Below are 22541 nucleotides of genomic sequence, written 5' to 3'. Positions count from 1 at the left end.
TTCAATTTTTAAATAAAAATTTGTTTAGGTTTTTTGTGGAGTTCTGTTGCCCCACCCCAGTAACCATCCAGATTCTGGCACTCGGTGTGTGACCTGGCCCACATCCCAATTTCAGTTGAAGGTTTTTGTAGGAGGGTGTGCTGGGAGGGTTTCTGCATTGACTTGATGTGACCACATCATATTTGAAGTCCTCACTGCCACGTTCCCCTTAAAGGCTGAGCTTCCTCTCCTTTTTTCCTAACCAGGTGCTAACCACAGCAATCTTGCACCTGTGAATGTCAGTTGATTTTAAAAACATTGAACAGAAATGGTTCTCCTTATTACAGCACTCACAAGGCCACAGTTACACAAACGCATGATCTGTCATTGTCTGGGAACAGTGATCTGGTGAGCTCTTCAGATTTAGGGGGAGAGACTAGGAACGAGGGCAGTGTCTACCGTTATTACTGAGATTGTTATTTTGTAATGACTTGTAAGAAAATAAGAAATGAATGAAAAGGCAGTTGTAACAGTGTGGCGAAGCTTCAGTGTTTTGTATATAGTGGTGTTCTTCAGAAGACCCTGTTTTTTTTTTGTTTTTTTTTTGTAAGGTTTTTATTTGTTTGCATTTGTCTGTCTTTGTGAGGAGTGGGTGAAGCAAAAGCCAAACATCTCTGTGGATACGTTGTACCGTTGCTGGTCCTGTTTTTTATTTCGTTTTAATGTTTCTTCTTGTTTTTGTTCTATTTTGCCATTAAATAAATCTATCTTTTTCATAACTCATTTTACTGTTCATTCAGATCTCCCAGTGCTGAACCAGCCCCCTCCATCTTTTGGAAGGTACTATTTGTAGAAACTATGCGGTATTGCTCAGGCCATAAAGGCCTGTAGCCTCAAAAGTCAAATTGGTTTCTCCAATGACTAGAAGGGAGAACTTCCTTTGTGAACATAAACTACACCTCCCAGTGCAAATGTACTTTAACAAATCCCTGGAGCATTGTACAGCATGCAGGATATGGGGTCACCCTGCATCTCAAGACATCTCCCACATTCTTCAAACGCGGTCACCTACAAAACTACCCCTCACGGACGTTTCTTAGTGCCCAAACAGTGTTGGGGTCGACAGATTCATCAGCACACACCCAGTGTTTGACAAATTATTTAACTTGGCACAAAGCCATGACAAGGTGGGACACGGTTCCGTTTTCCTTGAAAAAGCAGCTTGGACAGTGGCCTTGTGTGAAAAGCAGATGTCACTGACAAACTCAAAGGTGCATCTACATGGAAATTTAATTAAAGACTAGAACTCAACTGCACTTCAGTGATTACTAACCACAACTAAAGTTTTCAGCATTCCTGTAGAGTGATGAACATGGCTATCAGTGTTCTCTCAATCCATCAGAGGATTGCAATAACAAATATTTTTAGTACTGTGATTAATCAGTATTTAGAATTACAAATGTCAAACTGGTGTCAACTAGAGAAGAGACCTCTAGTACCTTTCGGAACAAGTCAGTCACTTACCAGTTTTGCCATTAAACTTAAAGTTTGAAGATCCAAACGTGCAGAAAGCAGGAGACTCAAAATGCCTCAAATCTAAACAACTGCTTCAAATTTCAGTTTTAGGTGTGCGCGCGCACATGTGGTCTCAGAGTTTGCTGGTAATCTGTGGGTGAGTGATCACAACAGCTGGGAAGCCACCATCAAATGCCGCGTTGAGGACTTCATCCAGCGTGCTGGCTGTGATGAACGCCAGCTCGGCCTGTATATGGACAGGGATCTCCTCCAGGTCCTTCTCGTTGCGTTTGGGGAGGATGATTCGTTTGAGACCAGCCCGGTGAGCAGCCAGGACTTTATCTTTAATGCCCCCCACCTAGGGAAAGAGCAGGTGCTGCTCAGAAATTCACACCTCTTGGCTGAATGAACGCTCACTGAATGTTCTGCACAAAGCCTAGTAACGTACATCACAAGTGGCTCCTCTCTTAGGCTGAGCGTACAGGTAGGGGTGTGTGTAAGTGGGGCAAAGTTTGCTAACCGGCAGCACGAGACCCCTCAAGGTGATTTCTCCAGTCATAGTCACATCGGAACGCACCAGACGGCCACTGAACAGGGAGGCGAGGCACGTTACTATGGTAACGCCGGCAGAAGGCCCGTCCTTGGTGACGGCGCCCGCTGGGAAGTGCAAGTGGATGTCGTTGCCCTCCAAGGGGTCAGCGCCGCCTGCAACTATACCCGCGCGAAACAGATCTTACTAAAGGCAAAGTACCAGTGACATGAGACAGCACCGTCAGCTGAATGGAGAAGAACAGATGGTCTCACACAAGGCAAGTATAATTCACCCCCCCCCCCCACACCATGCCTCTAGGGACCTAATAAAGTGACACAGCTGATAAAGATGTCTGCATGTGAGTAGATGGTCGCATTAAAATGTTGAATGAGCATGTATAGGTCTCACTGATGCAAGTGTGTGTGTGTGTCTCTCTCTCACTGTTAGTTAGGTGATATGTCTTGGCATTGCTCCGGAGCCAGCTGATGGCCAGGTGAGCCGACTCCTTCATGATGTCACCCAGCTGCCCGGTTAGTGTTAGCTGGCCGTCGCCCTCCATACGGCTGGCCTCCACAAACATGATCTCACCACCCAGAGGAGTCCAAGCCAGCCCTATAGCTACGCCTGGGAGCGTGAGACGCCCGGACACCTACACACACACACACACACACACACACACACACACACACACATCAAATCTACTTAGCAAAATACATAGGCATCACCCCTATATAGTGCAAGCAGGATCCTCTTTCAAGCAGTCAAACCCTCCACCCCACATCTGGAAGGCAGGACTGCAGAGCACTGATGCTGCTCTGGGGAACGAAGCCGTCGCTTTGTAGCGTGGAGTGAAATAGCTTCACTGATCACCTCCATCTCAAAGATCTGGGGTCCCAAAATGTCCTTGAGGGCAATCTGGTCTATGACGATGGGCATCTCCGGAGGTGCGGTTACATCAGAATCTTCTCCCTTCCCCACTTGCTCCTGACCTGATGGAGGGATGGACGAGTCGGCTGAGGGAGGGTGGGATGGAGGGATTAAGGGAGGAAAGAAGGGAAAAAGAGAGAGAGGTGGCAGACATGAGACATGAAAGAAACATTTCCTGGCTGAAGTTTTTCCTCTCTCTTCAGTACTAAGAGATAAACGCATCGGAACGGGGAAGACTGAAACAGATGTGGTCAGGCAAGCGTGCAAATTCACAGGGGAGATTTTATACGTGTTTATATGTTTATCAACCTTTAGATCCACTACCTCTTCTAAGGTGAACCTCTGAATGGGTAAGAGTGGGCTAGAGTGGCACATGGGGGAGAGGAGGAAGGGGTGGAGCCCGGCACAGGGAGGGACTGAGAGCAGGAGTCTGGCCTGGTCATTCACCATAATGACAGCGCTAGCCCCAGGACGGCGTTTGCTTCCAGACAGTGTGTAAATCGTTGTGTGCGTGTGCGTGGTGTTTCAAGCTGTGCCAAGCCTCATTAGTATGCACATGCCAATAGCTGCCCACAGGTCATGTGACTCGACTGTTAATGACATGCAAAGAAGTGTTCGCCTTCGGCACAACAGTAAGCATTCAGTGTGAACAAAGAGAATGGGCATGGGAGGAAGGCAGTGTGTGTCGGGGAGTGTGAGAGAGCAAGTGTGTGTCGGGGAGCCGGACATCCAATATGACTAAAGCTTTTTAAAGGGCGTTTAGGTGCGTTTCTCACAGGAGTTTCTCCATGAGGAGAAGGTCCTCCTATCCTGGTAATAAAAACTCATTAGTGCGTTGGCCACTGTCATGATCGACTTTTACAGTCTAGAAGAACCAACAGAAACGCTGACCCATGTCTCTGCTCACTTCCACTTCCACGTACACGCACACAAACACACCCCTCGCCGCTTTATTCTGTCCACTAATTATATATCGGTTACTTGGCAACAGACAGGCTCACGCAGTGGGCAGAAGTCAAGCTAAGGGAGCAGCTCCGAGATCTCAGTCCATCTGCCCCCATGGCCTGCCCATAGAGGGGTGGGGAGCAGGGCTTTAGCATATGCCCCCCCGACTGCGTTAACTTGCTGTAAGATCAGCTGTCTTCCACACGGCAGCTGCAAGTTGAAGACCATGGGAGGGGGAGGGGGAGGGGGAGGGGCTGCAGCACTGGCTCCACCCTCCTCTGGCCTGCTGCTAAAGACACTGATGACAGTCATGTGTGTGATGCTGTTTTTGTGAGTTTGCGTGGGTTGGGGTGTGACTCATGTCTGCGTTTCAGTCTGTGTGGAGCTTTCTGCATGCGGTAATTCCGTCGTGTAAACTGCAGCGTGTGAACCTGTGTGTGTAGCTGCAGGGTTTTTATGTGGTGCGACAGTGGAACTTTGTCCAGGTCTGTGGTCTTTAAATCAGTGTTTGTGAATTGCCTCTAATCACCGAGGAACTACCCTTGGTACACACACACACACAAACACACCCTCAAAAACCTCTCGAACTCTCTAACACACTTTGCAATAGAAACTAAATGTGTGTTCTTCCACTGAGTTTTGTTGAAGGGGTAGTTCCAGCCCTACCAGCCCAGCGGGGTAGTTCCAGCCCTACCTGCCCAGCGGGGTAGTTCCAGCCCTACCTGCCCAGCGGGGTAGTTCCAGCCCTACCTGCCTCAGTCTCCCCAGGTGACTCTGCTTTCGACATCTTATGGCCTTCGGCCACCTTCACTGCCACTGCCCGACAGATAGCCCCAATCTTCCTCTCCAAAGACCGTACTCCTGCCTCCCGCGTGTACCTACACACACACACACACACACAATCACATAGATTGCTTTTTGGCAAATAATCATCCATAAATGGCCACCTAATGAATGGTTCCCCCCCCCCCCCCATTCTCAATATAAAAATAATGATTTGTCTTGTTTTAAACGATAGCTTGTTTCGTGCCGTATTTTCAGAGAACGGATAATTAAGTCTGAGGTCCCCGTTGGTGTCCAAACACCGCTGCCCCAAAGTCAGTCGCCCTGTTCTCCTTGCAGGCACCCGGCACGGCGCTGCGCTCGAAGCTTTACTCTTCAGGCTCAAAGTCCCAGCCAGGTTCACTCACTAATTAAACATGTAAGAGGACAGATTGAGCGTGTGGGTGGAATATGGGTTACGCTGTGTTTATGTCTTGTCTGCCTGTCTTGTCTCAGAACTTTTAAGTCGACCCTGTTTATGTATGACTCCGTTTATTCACCTGGATACAGTAACGTCTCCTGTCTGTCCTCTCTGCATGCACGCGCATGCGTGCATGTGCGTAATTGTCTGAGTGTGACCACACGCGTGTGTTTTTTACTTGCTAATGATCTGAGAGTCTGAGAGCGAGAGAGAGAGTGTGTATGCATGTATGCGCGTGTGTGTGTATGCGTGCGCACGCGTGAGTGTGTGTGTGTGTGTATATATATGTATATATATATGACTGTGAGAGAGAGTGTGTGTATACGCGTGTGTGGGTTTACTTGCTAATGATCTCATGAGTGGTGTCTTGGGGAATCTGGAGCTGTTGAGGTGTGAGGCCGTGCTGCTCCAGCTGATGGGGGATCAGGTGTCGATGAGCGATTTCCACTTTCTCTTCCTGGGTGTACCCTGAAACACACACACACACACACACACAAATTATTCATTCCTAAAATCACAAAGCCATCTGCTAAGATGAAGGATAAACTACAATGTTTGCTATTGACATGGAAATCAGTGATCAATCGTTCCAAATAAACAATGCCCTCCTTCCCTAACCCCTTTATACAACCATGACCTTTCACCCATGAACTCTGACCTGGCACCTGGATAACCTCCATTCTGTCCAATAGGGCAGGGGGGATGGTTGATGTAGTGTTCGCTGTGGCAATGAAGAGGACTTGTGAGAGGTCAAAGGGCACATTGAGATAGTGGTCAGTGAAACTGTGGTTCTGCTCTGGGTCCAGAACCTGGTCATGACCACAAACAGTGTATGTGAGAGAGAGAGAGAGAGAGAGAGAGAGAGAGAGAGAGAGAGAGAATATGAAATAAATTAATGGCTTGTTAAATGCCATAAATATTGTAACTGCTGTTTATTGTTGTTACTGGTTTTGTTTTAATTTATTTTTTGTTTTAATTTACTTGTTTTAAATACTGTATTTCATACAGTCATGTCAATAGTAAGAGAGAGCGAGAGCGCTTTACATCTTGTAAGAGGAACTGTTTTATCTCTTCTTTCAGGAACATCTACAATCAGAATCTGAAAGCTCATCTGTCTGATTAAACTTGTGTGTTCTGCTGTCTGATGCTCAAACTTCTACTGTCTGACTCTCCACCTCTGCTCCCTGCTGTGTGTCTGGGTCCTGACAGTGTTTATAAGTGAGTTACTGTGTGATCAGGAATACATCAACACTTCAGGATGCTGTAGGTCACTGTGTTACCACACACACACACACACACACACACACACACACACACACACACACACACACACACACACACACCAGAAACCAGCACCATACAACCAAACTGGTAAAAGGTGCAATGCAGGACGTAAACCAGCCATGCTAAAGCCGCACTACAGCAGCTGGGTGTCAGCGCCCCACAACACTCGCGCTCGCGCTCCCCCTCACCTCCAGCAGGGCGGCGGCAGGGTCTCCCTGCAAGCTCTTTCCCAATTTGTCCACCTCGTCCAACAAGAAGACGGGATTGTTGACGCCGACGGTCTTCAGGCCGTTAATGATGCGTCCGGGCATGCTTCCCACGTAGGTTCGCCTGGGGACAGAGAGGGGCCGGGGGGCACCAGAGACAGGGGACAGTTCAGCTCACTCAGACTGATGACTCATAGTGCCACTGTTGCCGAAATGATCGTAACAAGGGCTGGCAGGGCTCAAGACTCATTGATGCATATATAAAGATCATCCCTCCAGTTCAGCAAGAATTAAGCAGGCATGGGGGCAGAATGCCAAGCTGAGCAACGTGAGTCAGACTAAACGGGATTTCCTCCCTCCCAGCTGGCTCAGACGCAGACCGATCTGGAGAAAAGCGGAGAAGAGACTGTACCCGATTACGTACCCGACCAGGGGGCGGCTCAGGGGTCAATCACAAACCCCTAACCCTGTTATGACCAGCGGGAGAACAGCTACAAACCCACACGCAAAAACAGTTACAGTCTCTACACAAAGCATAGTTTGGTGTTTAGTGGTTGTCTTAAAGGCAAGTGCTCGGTGTTCTCCCGCCGAAAGCAGGAGGGAAACTCACAGGGACTTGCCCCAGCCCGCGGGCCTCGACGTCATCCAGCTCTGGTCTCCATAGAGACGAGAGATCAGAGACAACACCAAAAGATGAGCTCATGCACCATCTCCAGGTGCTGTTTCTCGGGTTGCGGCAGGTTATTCAGAGATGTACTTAACCGCCTGTTGTCCACAGTCTGTACAGTTCTACACCAGATGTATGGGTTTCCTCAATACGTTATTGTCGTTCGTCGACAATCCGAAAAATAATCATAAACAAAAAGTGTTCAAACCAAAGGACAAAGACTGTAGGCTCATAAAATTATTAATACAGTCATTAATAATACACAATGACACAAATCATTAATAATACAATTATTTTCTTTACAACCCTGCACTGTAAGCACACAGGATGTAAGAAATGGTGCGTCCGTGACTTGATTTCCGAGGTTACCACACCTACACTAAATTTAACTTTATAGCAGTATGGAGATATCTTTGGTCTTCTGCTGCTGTTCCAGTTTGGCAGAGGGTGTTTGGGGGGGGCAGCTTTTTATAGCCCAGGAGTCTAAAATATCTCCTTATTCACTACAAACACATCCATATGTCCTACAGCAGCTATTGAGAGCGGTGTCTAATGAATCTGTCATACCCCCACACTCGGGTGTACGCGAAAATGCCCCCGTGGTCTGTTGATCAGGTGCTCGAGTCAGACTCGCCGTGGCTGTATCTGACACTGCGGGTCTGACGCCGCGGGCGTTCTTCTGAACTGTAGCTCTCTGCGTCACACGCCACACACACCAAAGTCAACGTCACACTTCCTGCCCACTGCATTGCTTGCTTGCTTTAGGTGGGAATAAACTAGGCCAAAACACAAGCGGCTGCAACCATTCATTCATTCTTATTATGTTAATGAAGAATTCAGGACAAACGGGATGTTGGGATTGTCAGGATAAATATTACACATGGCATTATACCAAACTGCTGTAAATCTCTTTACCTAGAAAATACCACTACACTACTACAACACTACCACTACTACATTACTGCTACAACACTAATACTACTACAATACTACACTGCTAACACTACTACAACACTAACACTACTACACTACTAATACTACAATACTAACCCTATTGCAGTACTAATAATACACTACTACAATACTAACTACTACAACACTAATACTACTAACAACCCTACTGCAACTGCAGTACTAATACAACTACAATACTACACTACTACAATACTAATACTACTGCACTACTAATACATACTACAATACTAATACTACAATACTGATACATACTACAGTACTAATACTACACTACTACAATACTAATACTACTACACTACTAATACATACTACAATACTAATACTACAATACTGATACATACTACACTACTAATACTACACTACTACAATACTAATACATACTACAACACTAATACATACTACATTACTAGTGTAAATTAATGCACACGTGGGACAAAGCAGCATTTCTGCTACCTGTGGCCGCGGACATCAGACTGGTCACACACTCCTCCGAGGGCAATGCGGTGGAACTCCCTGCCCAGCGTGCGGGCGATGGAGCGGCCCACGCTGGTCTTGCCCACACCAGGTGGCCCCACGAAGCACAGGATGGGCCCCTTGAGGGTGCTCCTCAGCTGCCGCACTGCCAAGTACTCCAGCACGCGCCTCTTCAGCTTCTCCAGGGCATAGTGATCGTTGTCTAGCAGCACACGGGCAGCACGGATGTCCAGGCAGTCTGTAGGGGGCACAGTGAGCTCACCATTACGGTCCAGGAAGTGGTTTCTGCACACTTATGAGCATACAAGAGTGCAAGTGCAGTTGAAAGCAATCTGGACATTCTGTCAGAAGAATGGAAATCATAATTACTTCAGTGTAATAAGACACACACACACACACACACACACACACACACCACAGTGCGCAAGGTTTATCCCTCACACACACACACGCGCACACACACACACACACACACCCCACCCTCCCACTACAGTGCGGAAGGCTTATCCCTTACACAAACACACACCACAGTGCGGAAGGTTTATCCCTCACACACACACACACACACTGTGGAAGGTTTATTCCTCACACACCACATGCCTCTCTAGTGCATCCACATAAGACCCACCGTAGAGAATTCCTGTCCTAAGGCCTGATACCCATCTGGAATGATCAATGAGGAGGAAAGTATCAGTGAGTGTGTGTGTGTGTGTGTGGGTGAGTGTGAGAGAGAGTTGGCACTCACAGTTGGTGCCAACTCTCTGATGTACACAAGGGAATCTATCTGTTATCTTATTTCATTTTAGGTAGTAGCCCAATAGCCTTTCAACGTATATGCTGACTGTGTGTGTGTGTGTGTGTGTGTGTGTGTGTGTGTGTGTGTGTGTGTGTGTGTGTGGGGGGGTGAGAGAGAGAAGGACAAACAACATGATCAAAGCTATAAACTTGAAGCTGTCCGTGTAAATACGAACTCGCTTGGCCGAGACGCCCCCAGATGCTTTTACTGACAGTCCACAGTCCAGAACGCAATAACAGAGGCCCCCTTATGGCCATGGCAGATACTGTAAAATATACGGAAAACAATCCTCCTTTCTTCTCTAGTTCAAATCTCAAATGTTCAAGTGTTTTACTGAGAAAGTTCTCCCCCTTCTGGCCACATCACACCACAGTCACATCTCACATTCATAACATAATGAGAACAGCTCCACAGTAGGCCCTGCTTTGAACACAGACTGTGCAGAATATCTTTGGAACAAGTGAACAACACCGCTTTACAGTTTCTTTGCATGTCTATCACTAGCTGTGTATAAACTCTACAACATGATATAAAACAACCGTTTTAGGTAAGCCCTTCCTCTCTAGTGCATCCACATAAGACCCACCGTAGAGAATTCCTGTCCTAAGGCCTGATACCCATCTGGAATGATCAATGAGGAGGAAAGTATCAGTGTGTGTGTGTGTGTGCGTGCATGTGCGTGTGTGTGTGCGCGTGCGTGTGTGCGCATGTGTGTGCGTGCGTGCGTGCGCGTGTGTGTGCGTGCGTGCGTGCGTGTGTGCGCGTGCGTGTGTGCGCGTGCGTGTGTGCGCGTGTGTGTGCGTGTGTGTGTGCCCTTTAGGTAAGCCCCAGCGGCAGGCCTCATCCGCCCTCGGCCATTTCCTAGCGTGTGCCTCACCAAGCCGAGGCACACCAGGGATCTGTGTGTACAGGACGCCCAACCCTGAGCATCAGCTCCATTACCTGAGGTGCTCTTAGTCCAGGGCAGCTCCACCATGAGCTCCAGGTAGTTGCGGGTGAGGGCGTACTCCGGCATGGACTGGGGCATCTTCTTCAGGCTACACAAGCACGCGGGTCACACGCAAAACGCAGACAAGACACTCAGTCAATATGATGGTGATCACATGATGCAGATTAACATGATGACTGGAGAATTATTATTCCTAGTTTATGCAATTTGGTGCACACACCGTTTGAGTTCTTTCAGACAGACATGCAACGCTGGCTCAGGCATGGCTGCCTCCTTCACCTTCCTCTCCAACACAGCCATGTCATCACCATCTTCATCCTCGCCGTCTTCCTCGAGAGAGAACTGCCGCCCGGGGAACACGCCACCTTTGCGTATGGCCAGCACCTGCGCAAAATGGGTGAGGGAACGGCTGTGTGTGAGCATGGTGACGAATTACAGAGGGTATGCAGGAGGGGACGACTGAGGGGACGACTACCCTCTTGTCATCATCAGGTCTGGGTTTGCGAGTCTTCTGCAGCAGTTTCAGCCCCTCAATCTGCCTGGTGAGCATAGGGAGAGTCTTCTTAAAGCGCTCCTGCAAGTCAACAGCGTCCAGCACCTACCGTCTCACACACACACACACACACAGAGAGAGAGCTCTGCAAAAAGACAGTACAAACAAATCACTCCAACACAAACATGCGAAAGATGCACAGCAAGCACCACAGGTCCAGTAACCGGCACCACAGGTCCAGTAAACTATCCTAACTGCACTTTAAACAGAGCACTGGATCTCCAACCTCACCTAATGACTCATGAAATGTTCAAGTTATCTAATGGAAGTCTTAGCACACCACATATTTTACAGCCATGGTGCAGACCCCCAGCGCCCACTAGGTGGCGCACCTGGAGTTTCTCTGTGTTGGAGGTGCGGATCATGGCAGCAAGCACATCTGGCAGAGTCTCCCGGGGCAGGCTGTCCAGCAGCTGCCTCAGCTTGGCGACCACGGGTACGGACATGTCCAGCATCCCGACGAGCTGCGCAGGAACACACACACGCACACAAGAATGAGGACTGCAGTGCACTGATGAGTAATGTGCTAAATACACAGACATGGAGGACTTTGCCAAAATTAATTAGTTTCAAAATGAAACGGGCTCTATTTTTTATTTTTTATCTTATTTTATACACTGATCAGCCACAACATTAAAACCACTGAAAGAAGAAGAAATGAATAACATGGATTCGCGCATTACAAAGGCACTTGTTACCGTGGGACGAAACACAGTAGGCCGTAAACGGTCAGATCTAGAAGTTTTGGAAGCTGTTGTGATCTGAGTGACTTTGCCAAGCGCCAGACTGTGACCGCTGGACGACTGGCTCAGAGCATCTCCAAAACGGCAGGTCTTGTGAGGTCTTCCAGTATGCGGTGGTTATGCCCTACCAAAATTGGTCCAGGGAAGGAGAACTGGGCACGCCCACGAAGGCGAGCCCATCTGGTTCAGTCCCACTAAGGTGACAGAACACACGATGCGTCACAGCCTGCTGTGTATGGGGCTGCCTAGGAACAGACGTCGTCTACCTTGGCCATCACCTGCTGTGCACACGAACATCAGAACTGGACCATGGAGCAACAGAAGAAGGCAGCCTGGTCTGATGAATCTGGTTTTCTTTCGCCTCAAGCATGACTGTGTGTGTATGCGTCATGTACCTGGGGAAAGGATGACACCAGGAGGCACTATGGGAAGAAGACAAGCCCAGGGAGGCAGCGTGATGCTCTGGGCAACATTCTGCAGGGAAGCCCTGGGCCCTGGCATTGATGTGGGCGTTACTTTGACACGCAACACCTACTCAAACATGGCTGCAGACCAAATCCACCCCTTCGTGGTAACTGCGTTTCGCATTGGCAGTGGCTTCTTTCAGCACGATAACGTGCCCTGCCACACTGCAAAAATTGTTCAGCTATGTTTTGAGGAACATGACAGAGAGTTCAACTTGGTCTCTAAACTCCCCAGACCTCAATCCAAGAACCTGTGAGAAGTGATGGAAATACAAGGCACCTCATAACACACAGGATCTGCAGCTGGGTTTACATTTACGGCCGACACTTTTATACAAAGCGACTTACAATTATGAGTGAGTACAACTTGAGCAATTGAGGGTTAAGGGTCTTGCTCAGGGGTCCAACAGTGGCAACTTGGCAGTGGTGGAACTTGAACCAGCAACCTTCCAATTACAAGTACCTTAACCACTGAGCTACCACAGGAACCTTTCAAAGGGCTTGTGGAGTCCGTGCCTTGACGTGTCACAGCTGTTTTGGCAGCACAGGAGGGACTTGAACCTCAATATTAGGTAGGTGGTTTTAATGTTCTGGCTGATCAGTGTGTACAAACACACAGGGAGAAGCAGGACTTTAGGGCAATACGCAAGCAACAACCAGCAGAGGCCAGTGCATTAGCCTGGACCTCACAGTGCAGTGTCAATCCGCTTTCAGGAGTGTGTGTGCGCGTATGCGAGCGTGCACCTGCAAGGCAGCCTGGTAGAAGTTCTGGGTCAGCTCCCTGAGCTCTCTGTCCAGCGGCTGCCCCTCTGTGTACTGCTCCAACCTGTCCAGTTGCTCCACTATGGCCACGGCGAAGGGCCTCTCGCGCAGGAGCTGAGTCACGCGGAAGCGGCACAGGCCTGTGATCAGCAGCGTGTAGTGCGGCTTGGGCCAGTTACTGCCCACCACCTGAACCGCCAGGCCCGCCGTGCCGATGCTAAGACAACACAAGGCGCTGTGAGCACTCTAGCACCCCCTAGTGATCTAAAATAAATATACTATATACGCTAGTGCCAACTGTCGATCAATGACAGAATTAGTCTGTGTTTGTTTGATGTTCCGCACCGTTGAAGCCAATTGAAGTCAGTTGATTTATTTATTTAGCGGAGCAGGCTGGGGTTAGGGGCCTCACTCTCGGACAGAGGGGTAGTGGTCAGAGAAACAAACAATAAACCCTTCAGCTTTGGAGAACAATCACAGCTCCTACAAGATTCAGGGCAGGGAACATCTGTATCGTATTTAGGAACCGAGCGTGATTTAAGCAGCAAACAAGAATGTGAAGCAGGTCACACCTGCATAATCCAGAATGAAGTGCACAATAACAATATCTGCATAATTCAGACTAATGTGCACAGTAATGTTATCTATTAACTTGACAGTGCCGTTCAGAAATTCAAGGTTAAAGTCCTTCAAAGGCAACAGGGACGGTTCTAGAATAGTGTTAGTGTTCCCACTTAAACAAATATGCAGTAGTTTGGACATTTTCTAATTTAAACAATAATGAAAAGGCCAGTTTCAGATAGCTAGACAACCTCTTGCGATAAAATTTACAAGTCATCCTCTCCTATACAAGAAGATTAATACACGTTAGGTTAGGTGTTAATGAGCCGAGCTGTTTGATTTATTAATGATCATTTCTAAACTGTCCTGCTAACAGTTAGCCAGCGTTAGCAATCTTACATTGGCTACAGATGGCTGGTCTATCTCGCCTGTCTCGTACCTGTGCAAAGCGGGCAGCTCCTGCGTGTCGTGCTCGGGGTCCCGGGTGTTGGGGATGACGCCGAGGATGGTGCTCTTCAGGGAGGTGCCCTTCAGCAGCCTGCTCCTCACCACCTGCATGTTCCTCGCCGAGTGGACGCTAACTCGCGTCGTTGAGCCGGGCAACAGCACGCCTTCGTGGGTCAGCAGCAAGGGCAAGCGGCTGGGAATCTGAATACCGCCGTGAGAAGCCATTCGTACGCTTCTGTTGGTAAAACTGCGAACACCAGCTCGCCACGACTCTCCAGACGCGCAGAAAACGACAACAAGGGACGAGAGCTACGGCAAACCCCGTAGGACAAACTGTATCAGAACGGTTTCGAAGGGTGACGAATCTGCGCCTTCCAGATTCTTTAGCGCATTTGGGCAAAAACGAATGCGAAGAAAGATTACAAACCAGGTTTTAGAGTTTTTTTAATGTATTCATGCAAATTAAATACTTATAAACAATATAAACTAGTTTGCACCTTGCTGTTAAAGGAGACCTGCATTCCAATTGACAGTTAGGCCTGCTTGCCTTGCAGGCAGAACATGTCTTGACAGATTTTATATTTGGATGAAATGTTTGCCGACTTAGCAACTGTGTACTTGATGGCAGGTCATGAGTGTTAAAGATATTTATGACAGTAATTATCTGTCACCTAATATTTTCATTGTTTTACAGTATCAGGCTGAGATTTGTATTTTTCTATGAAATCATTAATTGTTTTGAATGTGAAACACAACCATGAGTGTGTCGTATATTTGTTAAGGAAAACCATTGATTTGTTTGAAAGGTGACTGATTTTTCTTAAAATGTGCTTCAGCAATGGAAAATAAGTGTTACGACTAATGCGAACACATGGGGGCGACAGAGGGACGTTTATTCATTATCTTTCAGACACAATAGTTGCTAGAACATTCTGTAGAACTCAAAATAAATAACTCAAACAATGTATAAAAACATTTTATATCTTGCTCACGCTATAAAAAACACTTTACTGTTGAGAATAATTTTTGCCACAAACCGAAGTCCGTACTGAGCATACATCAAAGCACACACAGCAAAGGCGTTAAAAGAAATTTGCTGACTAAGCCAGCAGTCAGCAAAAACATCTGCATGCAATTTATACATACACAACTCTCTACCATTCACTTCCATTACATGCACAGCGACCTCTCTCTCGCTCTCTCTCTCTCTCTCTCTCACACACACACGATAACATACTGTTTTGGCACATAGCATAAAGAACACTATTAATATAAACATTACATTCCTTTTGGCCAGGGTAAGTCCAGAAATATAATAAAATGTTATAGTTAGCCATAGTCATGAATATTGTAATTAGAAACATAGAACAAACTATCGCAAAAAAGTTGCTTTCCTTCAGATTGGACACATACCTATGGATGTTTACATGATAAGTAAAAAAACCAATGTTCTTAGAGAACAGAAGATGCTGGTGATGAAGGGTGGATGGGTTGTGGCGGGAGAGAAGCGTTTCTGCGAGTCTGTAGCCCGTGTGTTTTCAGGTATAATCCTCATTTAAGTAACTCACATCCCAGTGATATGCAGAACACTTAACATGCATGACATTCCGGATAACACTCAAAACCACACGCGCACGTATGTGCACACAAGCAGTTCCTCTCAAGTTGGCTGAGGAGTCTGTATTTTTTCTCTTCTCCAGTGGAGCCTGTTGCAATCTGGTGGAAAACAGACAACCAGTGCAGCTGAGTTTTCTGTACAATCAATCGATTCCTAAAACCTGATAAGAGCTTCGTTTGCAATAGATTAACAGTACAAGTTCCAGAGAATATTCAAAAACTATGACATTGTTAGAACTCTCTCTGCAGCAAGTGTGTGTCTGCGGTCTTTGTTTTGGGACAAGTGTTAACTGAAGGACCAGGGCAGCCTGAGGGTGTTGCTGATGTCCGACACCTTGCAGCTCTGCGTGCATACAGCCTGAATCACACACCACTGGGATGAAACCCCAGAAGGGGCGCACATGCGTGCGCACACACACACACAACCTCCTGACCCAGCATGGAGGAAATGGTGTTGACTCAACACCACCCACCCCAAGCATGTGTTCCTGTTAGTTGACCACAGAGATGGTCAGCCACAGGAAAGCCACTCAGACATCGCAGACCTGTGGGTTCACACTGCTGTGTTGCAAGTGCCGACCAGTTGGAGCATAACAGCAGGGACTTAGAACATTGTGCAAGTACCCTTCCCATAAGGGTTCTTATCATTCGCTCTACAGCCATTTTATTTCTGTATTTATTTATACATGCATAAGTGGGCGCATTGGTAGACAAACCAGCAAAGAGACTGACATAATACTCAAAAGCAGGTATCTTATTGGAATTGATTTTCTGATGGCGTGTTTTTGCTTATTTCACTAAGACTATCCTGTTTAATAACCTTAGTATTAACAATTATTCATAATGGAGTAAAGAAGTATTAACAACTCTGTTTGTAATACAAGTACAAGAGGCAAAGCCAAAGGCGTTCTGCCGCTTCTGTCAGACCAGTTTAGCCGGCCTTCTAACAAATAAATATTTTGCCCTGCAGAACATTATGACCAAGAGTTTTCTTACTGTTATACAAAGGCTACACAAAGGATTGTGAAACCCGGCTGGCGCGACGCAAGGCACTCTACATAGACCATATTGTAGCACGAAGAGAAAAGGGTCTGAAACATTCACTTACAGTCATACGGGTCCTTGTCTTCTACGAAGCAGTCTTTGAACAGGCAGAGCAAGGTGCGATAGCAATTGTCCAGTAAGGACTTAGGTTTGACAGATCTCCATCCCTGGTAGTCTGGGTCATTCAAGCGATCCCAGATGTCCTGAATGCTATCTGGGAGTACTCTCTGTTTCATAAAACAAACACACATGAGATCAACATCAAGGGTTACTTATAAACCAGGATAAAGATTCATGCTGTATTCATTCCAAAAGCAAAATTTGATTGAAGTCTTTACTACAGGAAACAAGCCCCACGACAATGAAATTGTTACCATGCAGGTGAAAATATTGAATTTCTCCCATCGCCACCATATAATCAAAGAACATCAACCACAAATTTGAGTAGTAAAAACTTAGCCTAGAGAAGCCTGACATGAGTCAGTAGTGTAAGCATGGTGGTGGGAGGCACAAAGACTGATTCACAACATCCAGGCCACTGCTTAAGGGAAAAACATAGGCGGTCTTTGTCCCCACCTCTTCCTGGGGATTCATCTCCACATAACTCTGCTCGAAGTTCCTGAACAGGCCCTCGAGGTCTGCGAGGTATCTGCGTCTCGTCGGGTGTCTCTCAGGCAGCACCCACAAAATGCGTTTTATTCCCGTCTTAGCCACCATGAGCCACAGCTCCTGTAAATCTTTATCTTCCGCAGGTTCGTTTTCATTCCTCTAGTGGAGCGAGAGAAGAAAGGTGACATGGATGGTGATGACATAGCAGTGGATGACATGAGGCAAGGAGGAGTGAATGAGTATTTAAAAAGTCAAAGTGAGATTAAACATGGCAGGGCCACACTGGGTGCAGGACAAAGTCTGCGCGGGCGCAGGAGTAAGTCCGAGTGGTCCGAGGTTAGGGGCGGCGGGGGGGAGTAGTCGCTCACCAGTCTGCTGATGTTGTGTAGCTTGAAGACCTCCTCATAATGCACTTGAATGGTGTAGTTAATGGGAAAGTTGTGCTTCTAAAAATGTGTAAAGAAAAGAGAAAAAGAAATTCACTTTCAGCCCATTCTGATATTAAACAACATTAAATTCAGTTTCATTTATAGGATTTTAAAGTTTGCTGCACATTCTATCTTCATGTTTAAGAAACACCAAAACGTTAAAGGCGCGGGGTTCTCTTTTGAGTTTGGTTTTGTTTACCAGATATCGTCTCCTGAAGGTGGAGCTGAGCTGTTGTCTCAGAGTTTCTAGAGGTCCACAGAGTGTGTTCGGCACAGAGCTCACCCAGACAGGCAATGTCCACAACAGACCTACAGCAACTGCAACAGATTTTACAATAAACACTGTGAAATAAAATGATTACAATACTACGTATAAGAGAAGGGTGAAATCTAAGTGCAATTTCAGTCACACATCAGATTGAGGTAACAAAACATCAGTGTTTATTACCTCACCCTGAAATCAAGCCTTTTCCATGTAATGTCTTTTTGAAGATTTACTTTCGATGCAAGTCTTTTTAAAGTGCCATGGACTGCTGTTGTCATAACAGATGAAAGGAAGGACCTGTCACCAAATATCAAAAACTGCAAACCGCTGCTGATCTTACGCGGAGCAATGATCTCAATTCTAACACAGCACAAAGGCGACACTGTTGGTAAGCACATGCTGTGAGCCCCAAACATAAAGGACCAAAAAAATTCCATTTCTTCCACAGCCCTAGCAAAGCCTAGATGTCTTTTCTCCTCTCTGCCATAAACAAAACAAGGCCAAAAATAAAACAAACCCGAATAAACACAAGCCATAATGCCACAAAGCCGTAACCTCATATACGCTGCTACGGTGTCCTTTACATACAGCCATGCATTGCATAAGGTGGTCAAACCACACTATTACAGAAAGTTTTTTCAGGGAGACTGAGGCTTTAATCTCAGAGCCATTATCTATATAAACAGAGAGACTTTCAGAGTTAAAGAGACTCGACAATGAGTGATTGTGTAAGAGAGACAGAGGGATAAAGACAAAGCGCGTGCGAGAACAAGTATGTGAGTTTTTGCAGCTGAAAGTCACCCTGCCATTCACTGCAGTGTGGAATCGGTCCTGTGGTACCGCGCCAATTCAGGCAGTTGCACAAAGACGGGCAGTCAGCAAAGTCCCAGAGCCCATGCAACACACTTCAGAGGCCGGAGGGAATTTGCCTGATGCATTTACAGGAGACACTTCTCTCCTCGCGCTCTCTCTCTCTCTCCACTTGACCTCGCTCTCTCTCTCTCTCTCTCTCTCCCTTTCACTGCCCTCTCCAACCTTCTGTGCATCTCTCTGTCTCCAGCTCTCTCGCTCACGCTCCAGTACAGGAAGTGGTGAGGTCAAAAAACATTTCTGAGTTCTTTAGAAGCAGCGGCATTCGCACAGACTTAATTCAAATTAAAAAAAGTGCAACATCAGAAGAAGAGTAAAATGAAAGTGACTAAGAACTACACGGCCTCACAAGCATCTCTGTTGTAAAACCCTGTGAGCATCATTCTTTCTCTGTAAACACTCCCTCAATCATGAATATAAGCTGTCCTCAATCATGAATATAAGTTGCTGATGGATGACATCTGACAACATTCTCTAAAGTCCCACAGGAAGTTCCCAAGCTTCTCTTAACTACTCAGCTTCTAGCACTGTTACAGGCAAATTCCAAAAGACCTACAAATATCCACGGATGGATAATGCCTGTTCAGTGACAAGCTTACATATAGAACATGGAATTCCCAAGATCCAGACCATAAGTTGTGGTTTGTAACATGAAACAAATGCTCTCAGAAGAGATAGTTTAAGATCTGAAGAACAAACCAACTATGTCACCAGATCAGTGACACCTGTACCCCACTCCAACTTACCCAAAAGCCCCCTGAGCATCCAAACCTTGGACCAGACCATACTTCCGCTGAGGCCCTAGTCTCTGGAGAAGTCTATTCCAGTGCAGACACTGACTGTTCCGGGACAAAGGGCACAAGCACATGCACTTTCAGCCTGGAGAAGGAGATGCAACAGTAGGAATGAATTTAATCAGCATGGCATACCAGCACATACAATACCATCACAGTATAGTATACCATCACAAACCATAGCATACCACATACTGCAGTACAGAATACCATCACATCATAGAATACTATCACATACCGTCATACCATCACCTACTATTATACTACTTGGCAGATTTTTTTGGTTTTGTATGTGCATGTGTCTTCTTATTCAATAAAATAATAACACCAGGAACATTGCTAAGGTGAACATAGAAGTACAACAAAATGAATTATAAAAGCCTTGGGCTCCAACTAATGCATATTCTCTCATATTGGGGCACAGCTGCATGAATTAGGAATGATGGCAGGACTATTTTAGAATTGTAAAAACTGTGGATTAATTAGTATGAGGCACATGATTTAAAGGTAGACTGAAAATCAAGCAACAATGTACTTTTTTCTGCGCTTTTAAATGTGAAGCACATCGAGGACCTGGCTTGTAACTCACACACTCACTCACGCTTAGAGTAAAAACTGTCCAAAAGGGGGCGCTGTTAGATCAGAAATCAATTTGTCTTTGAACGCTATAAACATGGAGCTCTGAAAGCACTTCAGTGCTATTACACTACCAAAGTCTGCTGTGCGAAATAAATGCAGATGTCTTTTTCTCTTGCATCCTTTCTCCCTCATTTGATGGAAGAGGAAAAATGATATTCTTTTCAATAGAGTGCTCTGCTTTGTAAGGCCACCGTAAGATAAGACATCTGTGTAGATCCTAAACCATACTCTGAAAAGCACAGCGGCCCATCTCGGATTGAGTAGTCCGATCCAGTACCATGTTAACCTATCTTGGAACGCTCATCAGTTCCTTTGAATGGTTTTCGCAGTTGTTTTCTTATCTCCAGAACGTACCAGTCACTGACAGTTGATCTGCTAGTCAAAGGCTGGTTTTATGTGGTCTTTCAGATGCACTTGTTCAGCCAGATCCTCCGGCTGGACCAACTGAAAACGAGAAGAATTACTGTCACAAAAGAAATATAAAACACTTAAAAGGACCCACCGCTGGGTTCAGACTCTCCTGTAACTGCATATATTTTTTACATTAGATTAAAAGTAGTTATTTGAATAATTCGCAGCATCACTCATGATTCATAAGTAAATAAGCCTAGAGGTTAATAGGTTATTTAAATATTGGATTATACAATATGGGCTACTGTAACTTTGGTCTTCAGCTTCGACCATTCAAATAAAACAACAGTTCAAGAACAAGCATGTTCAGTATGTCGCAACATTGCACATTTTACGCAGAAGTGCACGTGTGCAAAACAAAATGAAATATAAAGCAATATAAATCTAAGGACGCTGCAAATCTAATGAAAGCGCTAGAGTTCAGTCACTGATTAGACTGAGAATACGGACTCATTCGTCTGTGAAATTGGCAGCAATGACCCACTAGCGCAGTTTCTAAATGCGCAGCTATTACAGCAATGGGCAACAGCATTCCAACAAAATCGCACAGAGGAAAAAAAAAAAAAAAAAAAACAAAAAAACAAAAAAAAAACACACAAACCTTTTCGGTGAGCGGGTTTTGCTTAGAACGAAACCACATAAGCGGTATGATTGTTAATCTCAGTTTCTGTAGCTGCTCACATGGACGTAACCGCGCAATTTTCTAGTGACTGCGACTCGCCCAATGCTTCAATCCCCTTCAACACTTTCTGATAGTACCCTGCTTAGCAATACAGAAACGATCTGGAAACTCCCAACAGGCTGCTTTCCACGCCGACCCTGTTCAAGTGGCCGTGCACTTGCAGACCCACCTACCTCTCTCCCTTGTTGCGCCACAGACTGCAACAACGTGCAGGTCTGAGATCGGTGCCTTCTCAGTTTGCGGGACGTGTTACTTTCATTTTCGAATTGGCGCTTAACTCTTCTCCGGCCGGTCCAGTGGAGTGTTGTAGGGGCTTCTTTCTGCTGTTCTTTTACATTTACGGGATTAAAGCAAAAGGTCTGCTGTAATTCGCATCTGTATTCTCTCAAAATACGATGAAGTCTTATAACAAATCATCAGAAAGGCATGCGCCAAGTTAATTTTAAATAGTCAGCGTGAGATACAGAAACGGAGTCGGACGCTGGTCCTGCAGTATCAACTTTAATAAAGTGGGTAAAACGAAGTATAGTATCATTCAAGCAAATCTAAACAGGGCTAAGCAAAACAGATGTCGGGGTCAGCAACGAGACGACAAACAGCACAGAGCATGCGATAAACGCTTAACAACGCAGATAAATGCACAGACATTTCGCAACATGCAAAGAGGATCAAACGAGGCAGGTAGGAGGACCGGGGGAGCGAGAGTGCGTGCTGAAGAGAGTTGATGACAAAGAAGGTCCTACGTCTCCACTCGCGGATTATCCCTATGGCATGGGTCTACACTCATTACCCTTCTCTGGCCATAAAACGAGCGTGCCCACATCAATCACTTCTTCCGTTCATGTAGGCTACCGATCGTTAGACATTTTACTAAGAATATAAAGGTGGGCGACGCTTCTTTAAAATTTCATTTGCATAAGACCACGGGTCATCAGGTAGGCGCTGAATTAAACCCACGACACTTGTAGAAGTGAGCTAGCGCTGGCGTCCGCCCCCCCTCCCGTTCACGTTCTCTCCAAGCTCACATTTAAAACCAACCACATACGCCTCTTTTAAACGTCAACTAGCCGTCCTCGTGACTAGGGCGTGCCGCACCTGTAGGCTGAATCGGATATCGCCGTCACAGAACTCAGTAGCTTCCTTTGATTGAAGCAATTAAG

The 22541-nt window shown here is 46.2% G+C and overlaps 2 protein-coding genes across 3 annotated transcripts; both read right to left on the bottom strand.

The window, feature by feature from the left end:
* Positions 1–570: 570 nt before the first annotated feature.
* lonp2 (lon peptidase 2, peroxisomal) lies at positions 571–14416 on the bottom strand. The gene is made up of 15 exons (XM_027023482.2): positions 14015–14416; positions 12997–13231; positions 11378–11509; positions 10968–11090; positions 10713–10876; positions 10486–10580; positions 8727–8985; positions 6614–6755; positions 5800–5950; positions 5483–5609; positions 4649–4776; positions 2897–3039; positions 2468–2675; positions 2015–2205; positions 571–1852 (listed from the first exon to the last, which is right to left on the bottom strand). Exons 1-15 carry the CDS (start codon positions 14245–14247, stop codon positions 1628–1630), a joined length of 2556 nt encoding a protein of 851 aa, XP_026879283.2. The 5' UTR covers positions 14248–14416; the 3' UTR covers positions 571–1627.
* A 478-nt stretch (positions 14417–14894) lies between these two features.
* il34 (interleukin 34) lies at positions 14895–21782 on the bottom strand. 2 transcript variants are annotated; one of them, XM_027023485.2, is made up of 8 exons: positions 21555–21782; positions 20643–20732; positions 19602–19734; positions 17920–18038; positions 17661–17738; positions 17260–17451; positions 16748–16910; positions 14895–15738 (listed from the first exon to the last, which is right to left on the bottom strand). In XM_027023485.2, the coding sequence occupies exons 3-8, from the start codon at positions 19639–19641 to the stop codon at positions 15683–15685; spliced, it is 648 nt and encodes a 215-aa protein (XP_026879286.1). In that variant the 5' UTR covers positions 19642–19734; positions 20643–20732; positions 21555–21782; the 3' UTR covers positions 14895–15682. The 2 variants fall into 2 exon arrangements, with proteins under 2 accessions (XP_026879286.1, XP_026879285.1); XM_027023484.2 differs by lacking the exon at positions 21555–21782 and adding an exon at positions 21301–21548.
* Between the last annotated feature and the right edge of the window lie 759 nt (positions 21783–22541).

This window comes from Electrophorus electricus, chromosome 4 (genome assembly GCF_013358815.1).
Source record: "Electrophorus electricus isolate fEleEle1 chromosome 4, fEleEle1.pri, whole genome shotgun sequence".
Classification (NCBI taxonomy): Eukaryota; Metazoa; Chordata; class Actinopteri; order Gymnotiformes; family Gymnotidae; genus Electrophorus; species Electrophorus electricus.
Note: the sequence above shows the minus strand (reverse complement) of the source record. Positions and strands in the feature narration are given on the sequence as shown.

Excerpts from the sequence above, each read along its gene's own strand:
- lonp2 (XM_027023482.2), bottom strand. The coding sequence starts at position 14,247 with ATGGCTTCTCACGGCGGTATTCAGATTCCCAGCCGCTTGCCCTTGCTG. Across the intron at positions 10,877-10,967 it reads GACCTGATGATGACAAGAGG|GTGCTGGCCATACGCAAAGG; the intron begins GTAGTCGTCCCC and ends CATTTTGCGCAG. Across the intron at positions 1,853-2,014 it reads TGAGGGGTCTCGTGCTGCCG|GTGGGGGGCATTAAAGATAA; the intron begins GTTAGCAAACTT and ends CTCTTTCCCTAG.
- il34 (XM_027023485.2), bottom strand. The coding sequence starts at position 19,641 with ATGGTCTGGTCCAAGGTTTGGATGCTCAGGGGGCTTTTGG. Across the intron at positions 16,911-17,259 it reads AGATGAATCCCCAGGAAGAG|AGAGTACTCCCAGATAGCAT; the intron begins GTGGGGACAAAG and ends TTTATGAAACAG. Across the intron at positions 15,739-16,747 it reads AGACAAGGACCCGTATGACT|ATTGCAACAGGCTCCACTGG; the intron begins GTAAGTGAATGT and ends GTTTTCCACCAG.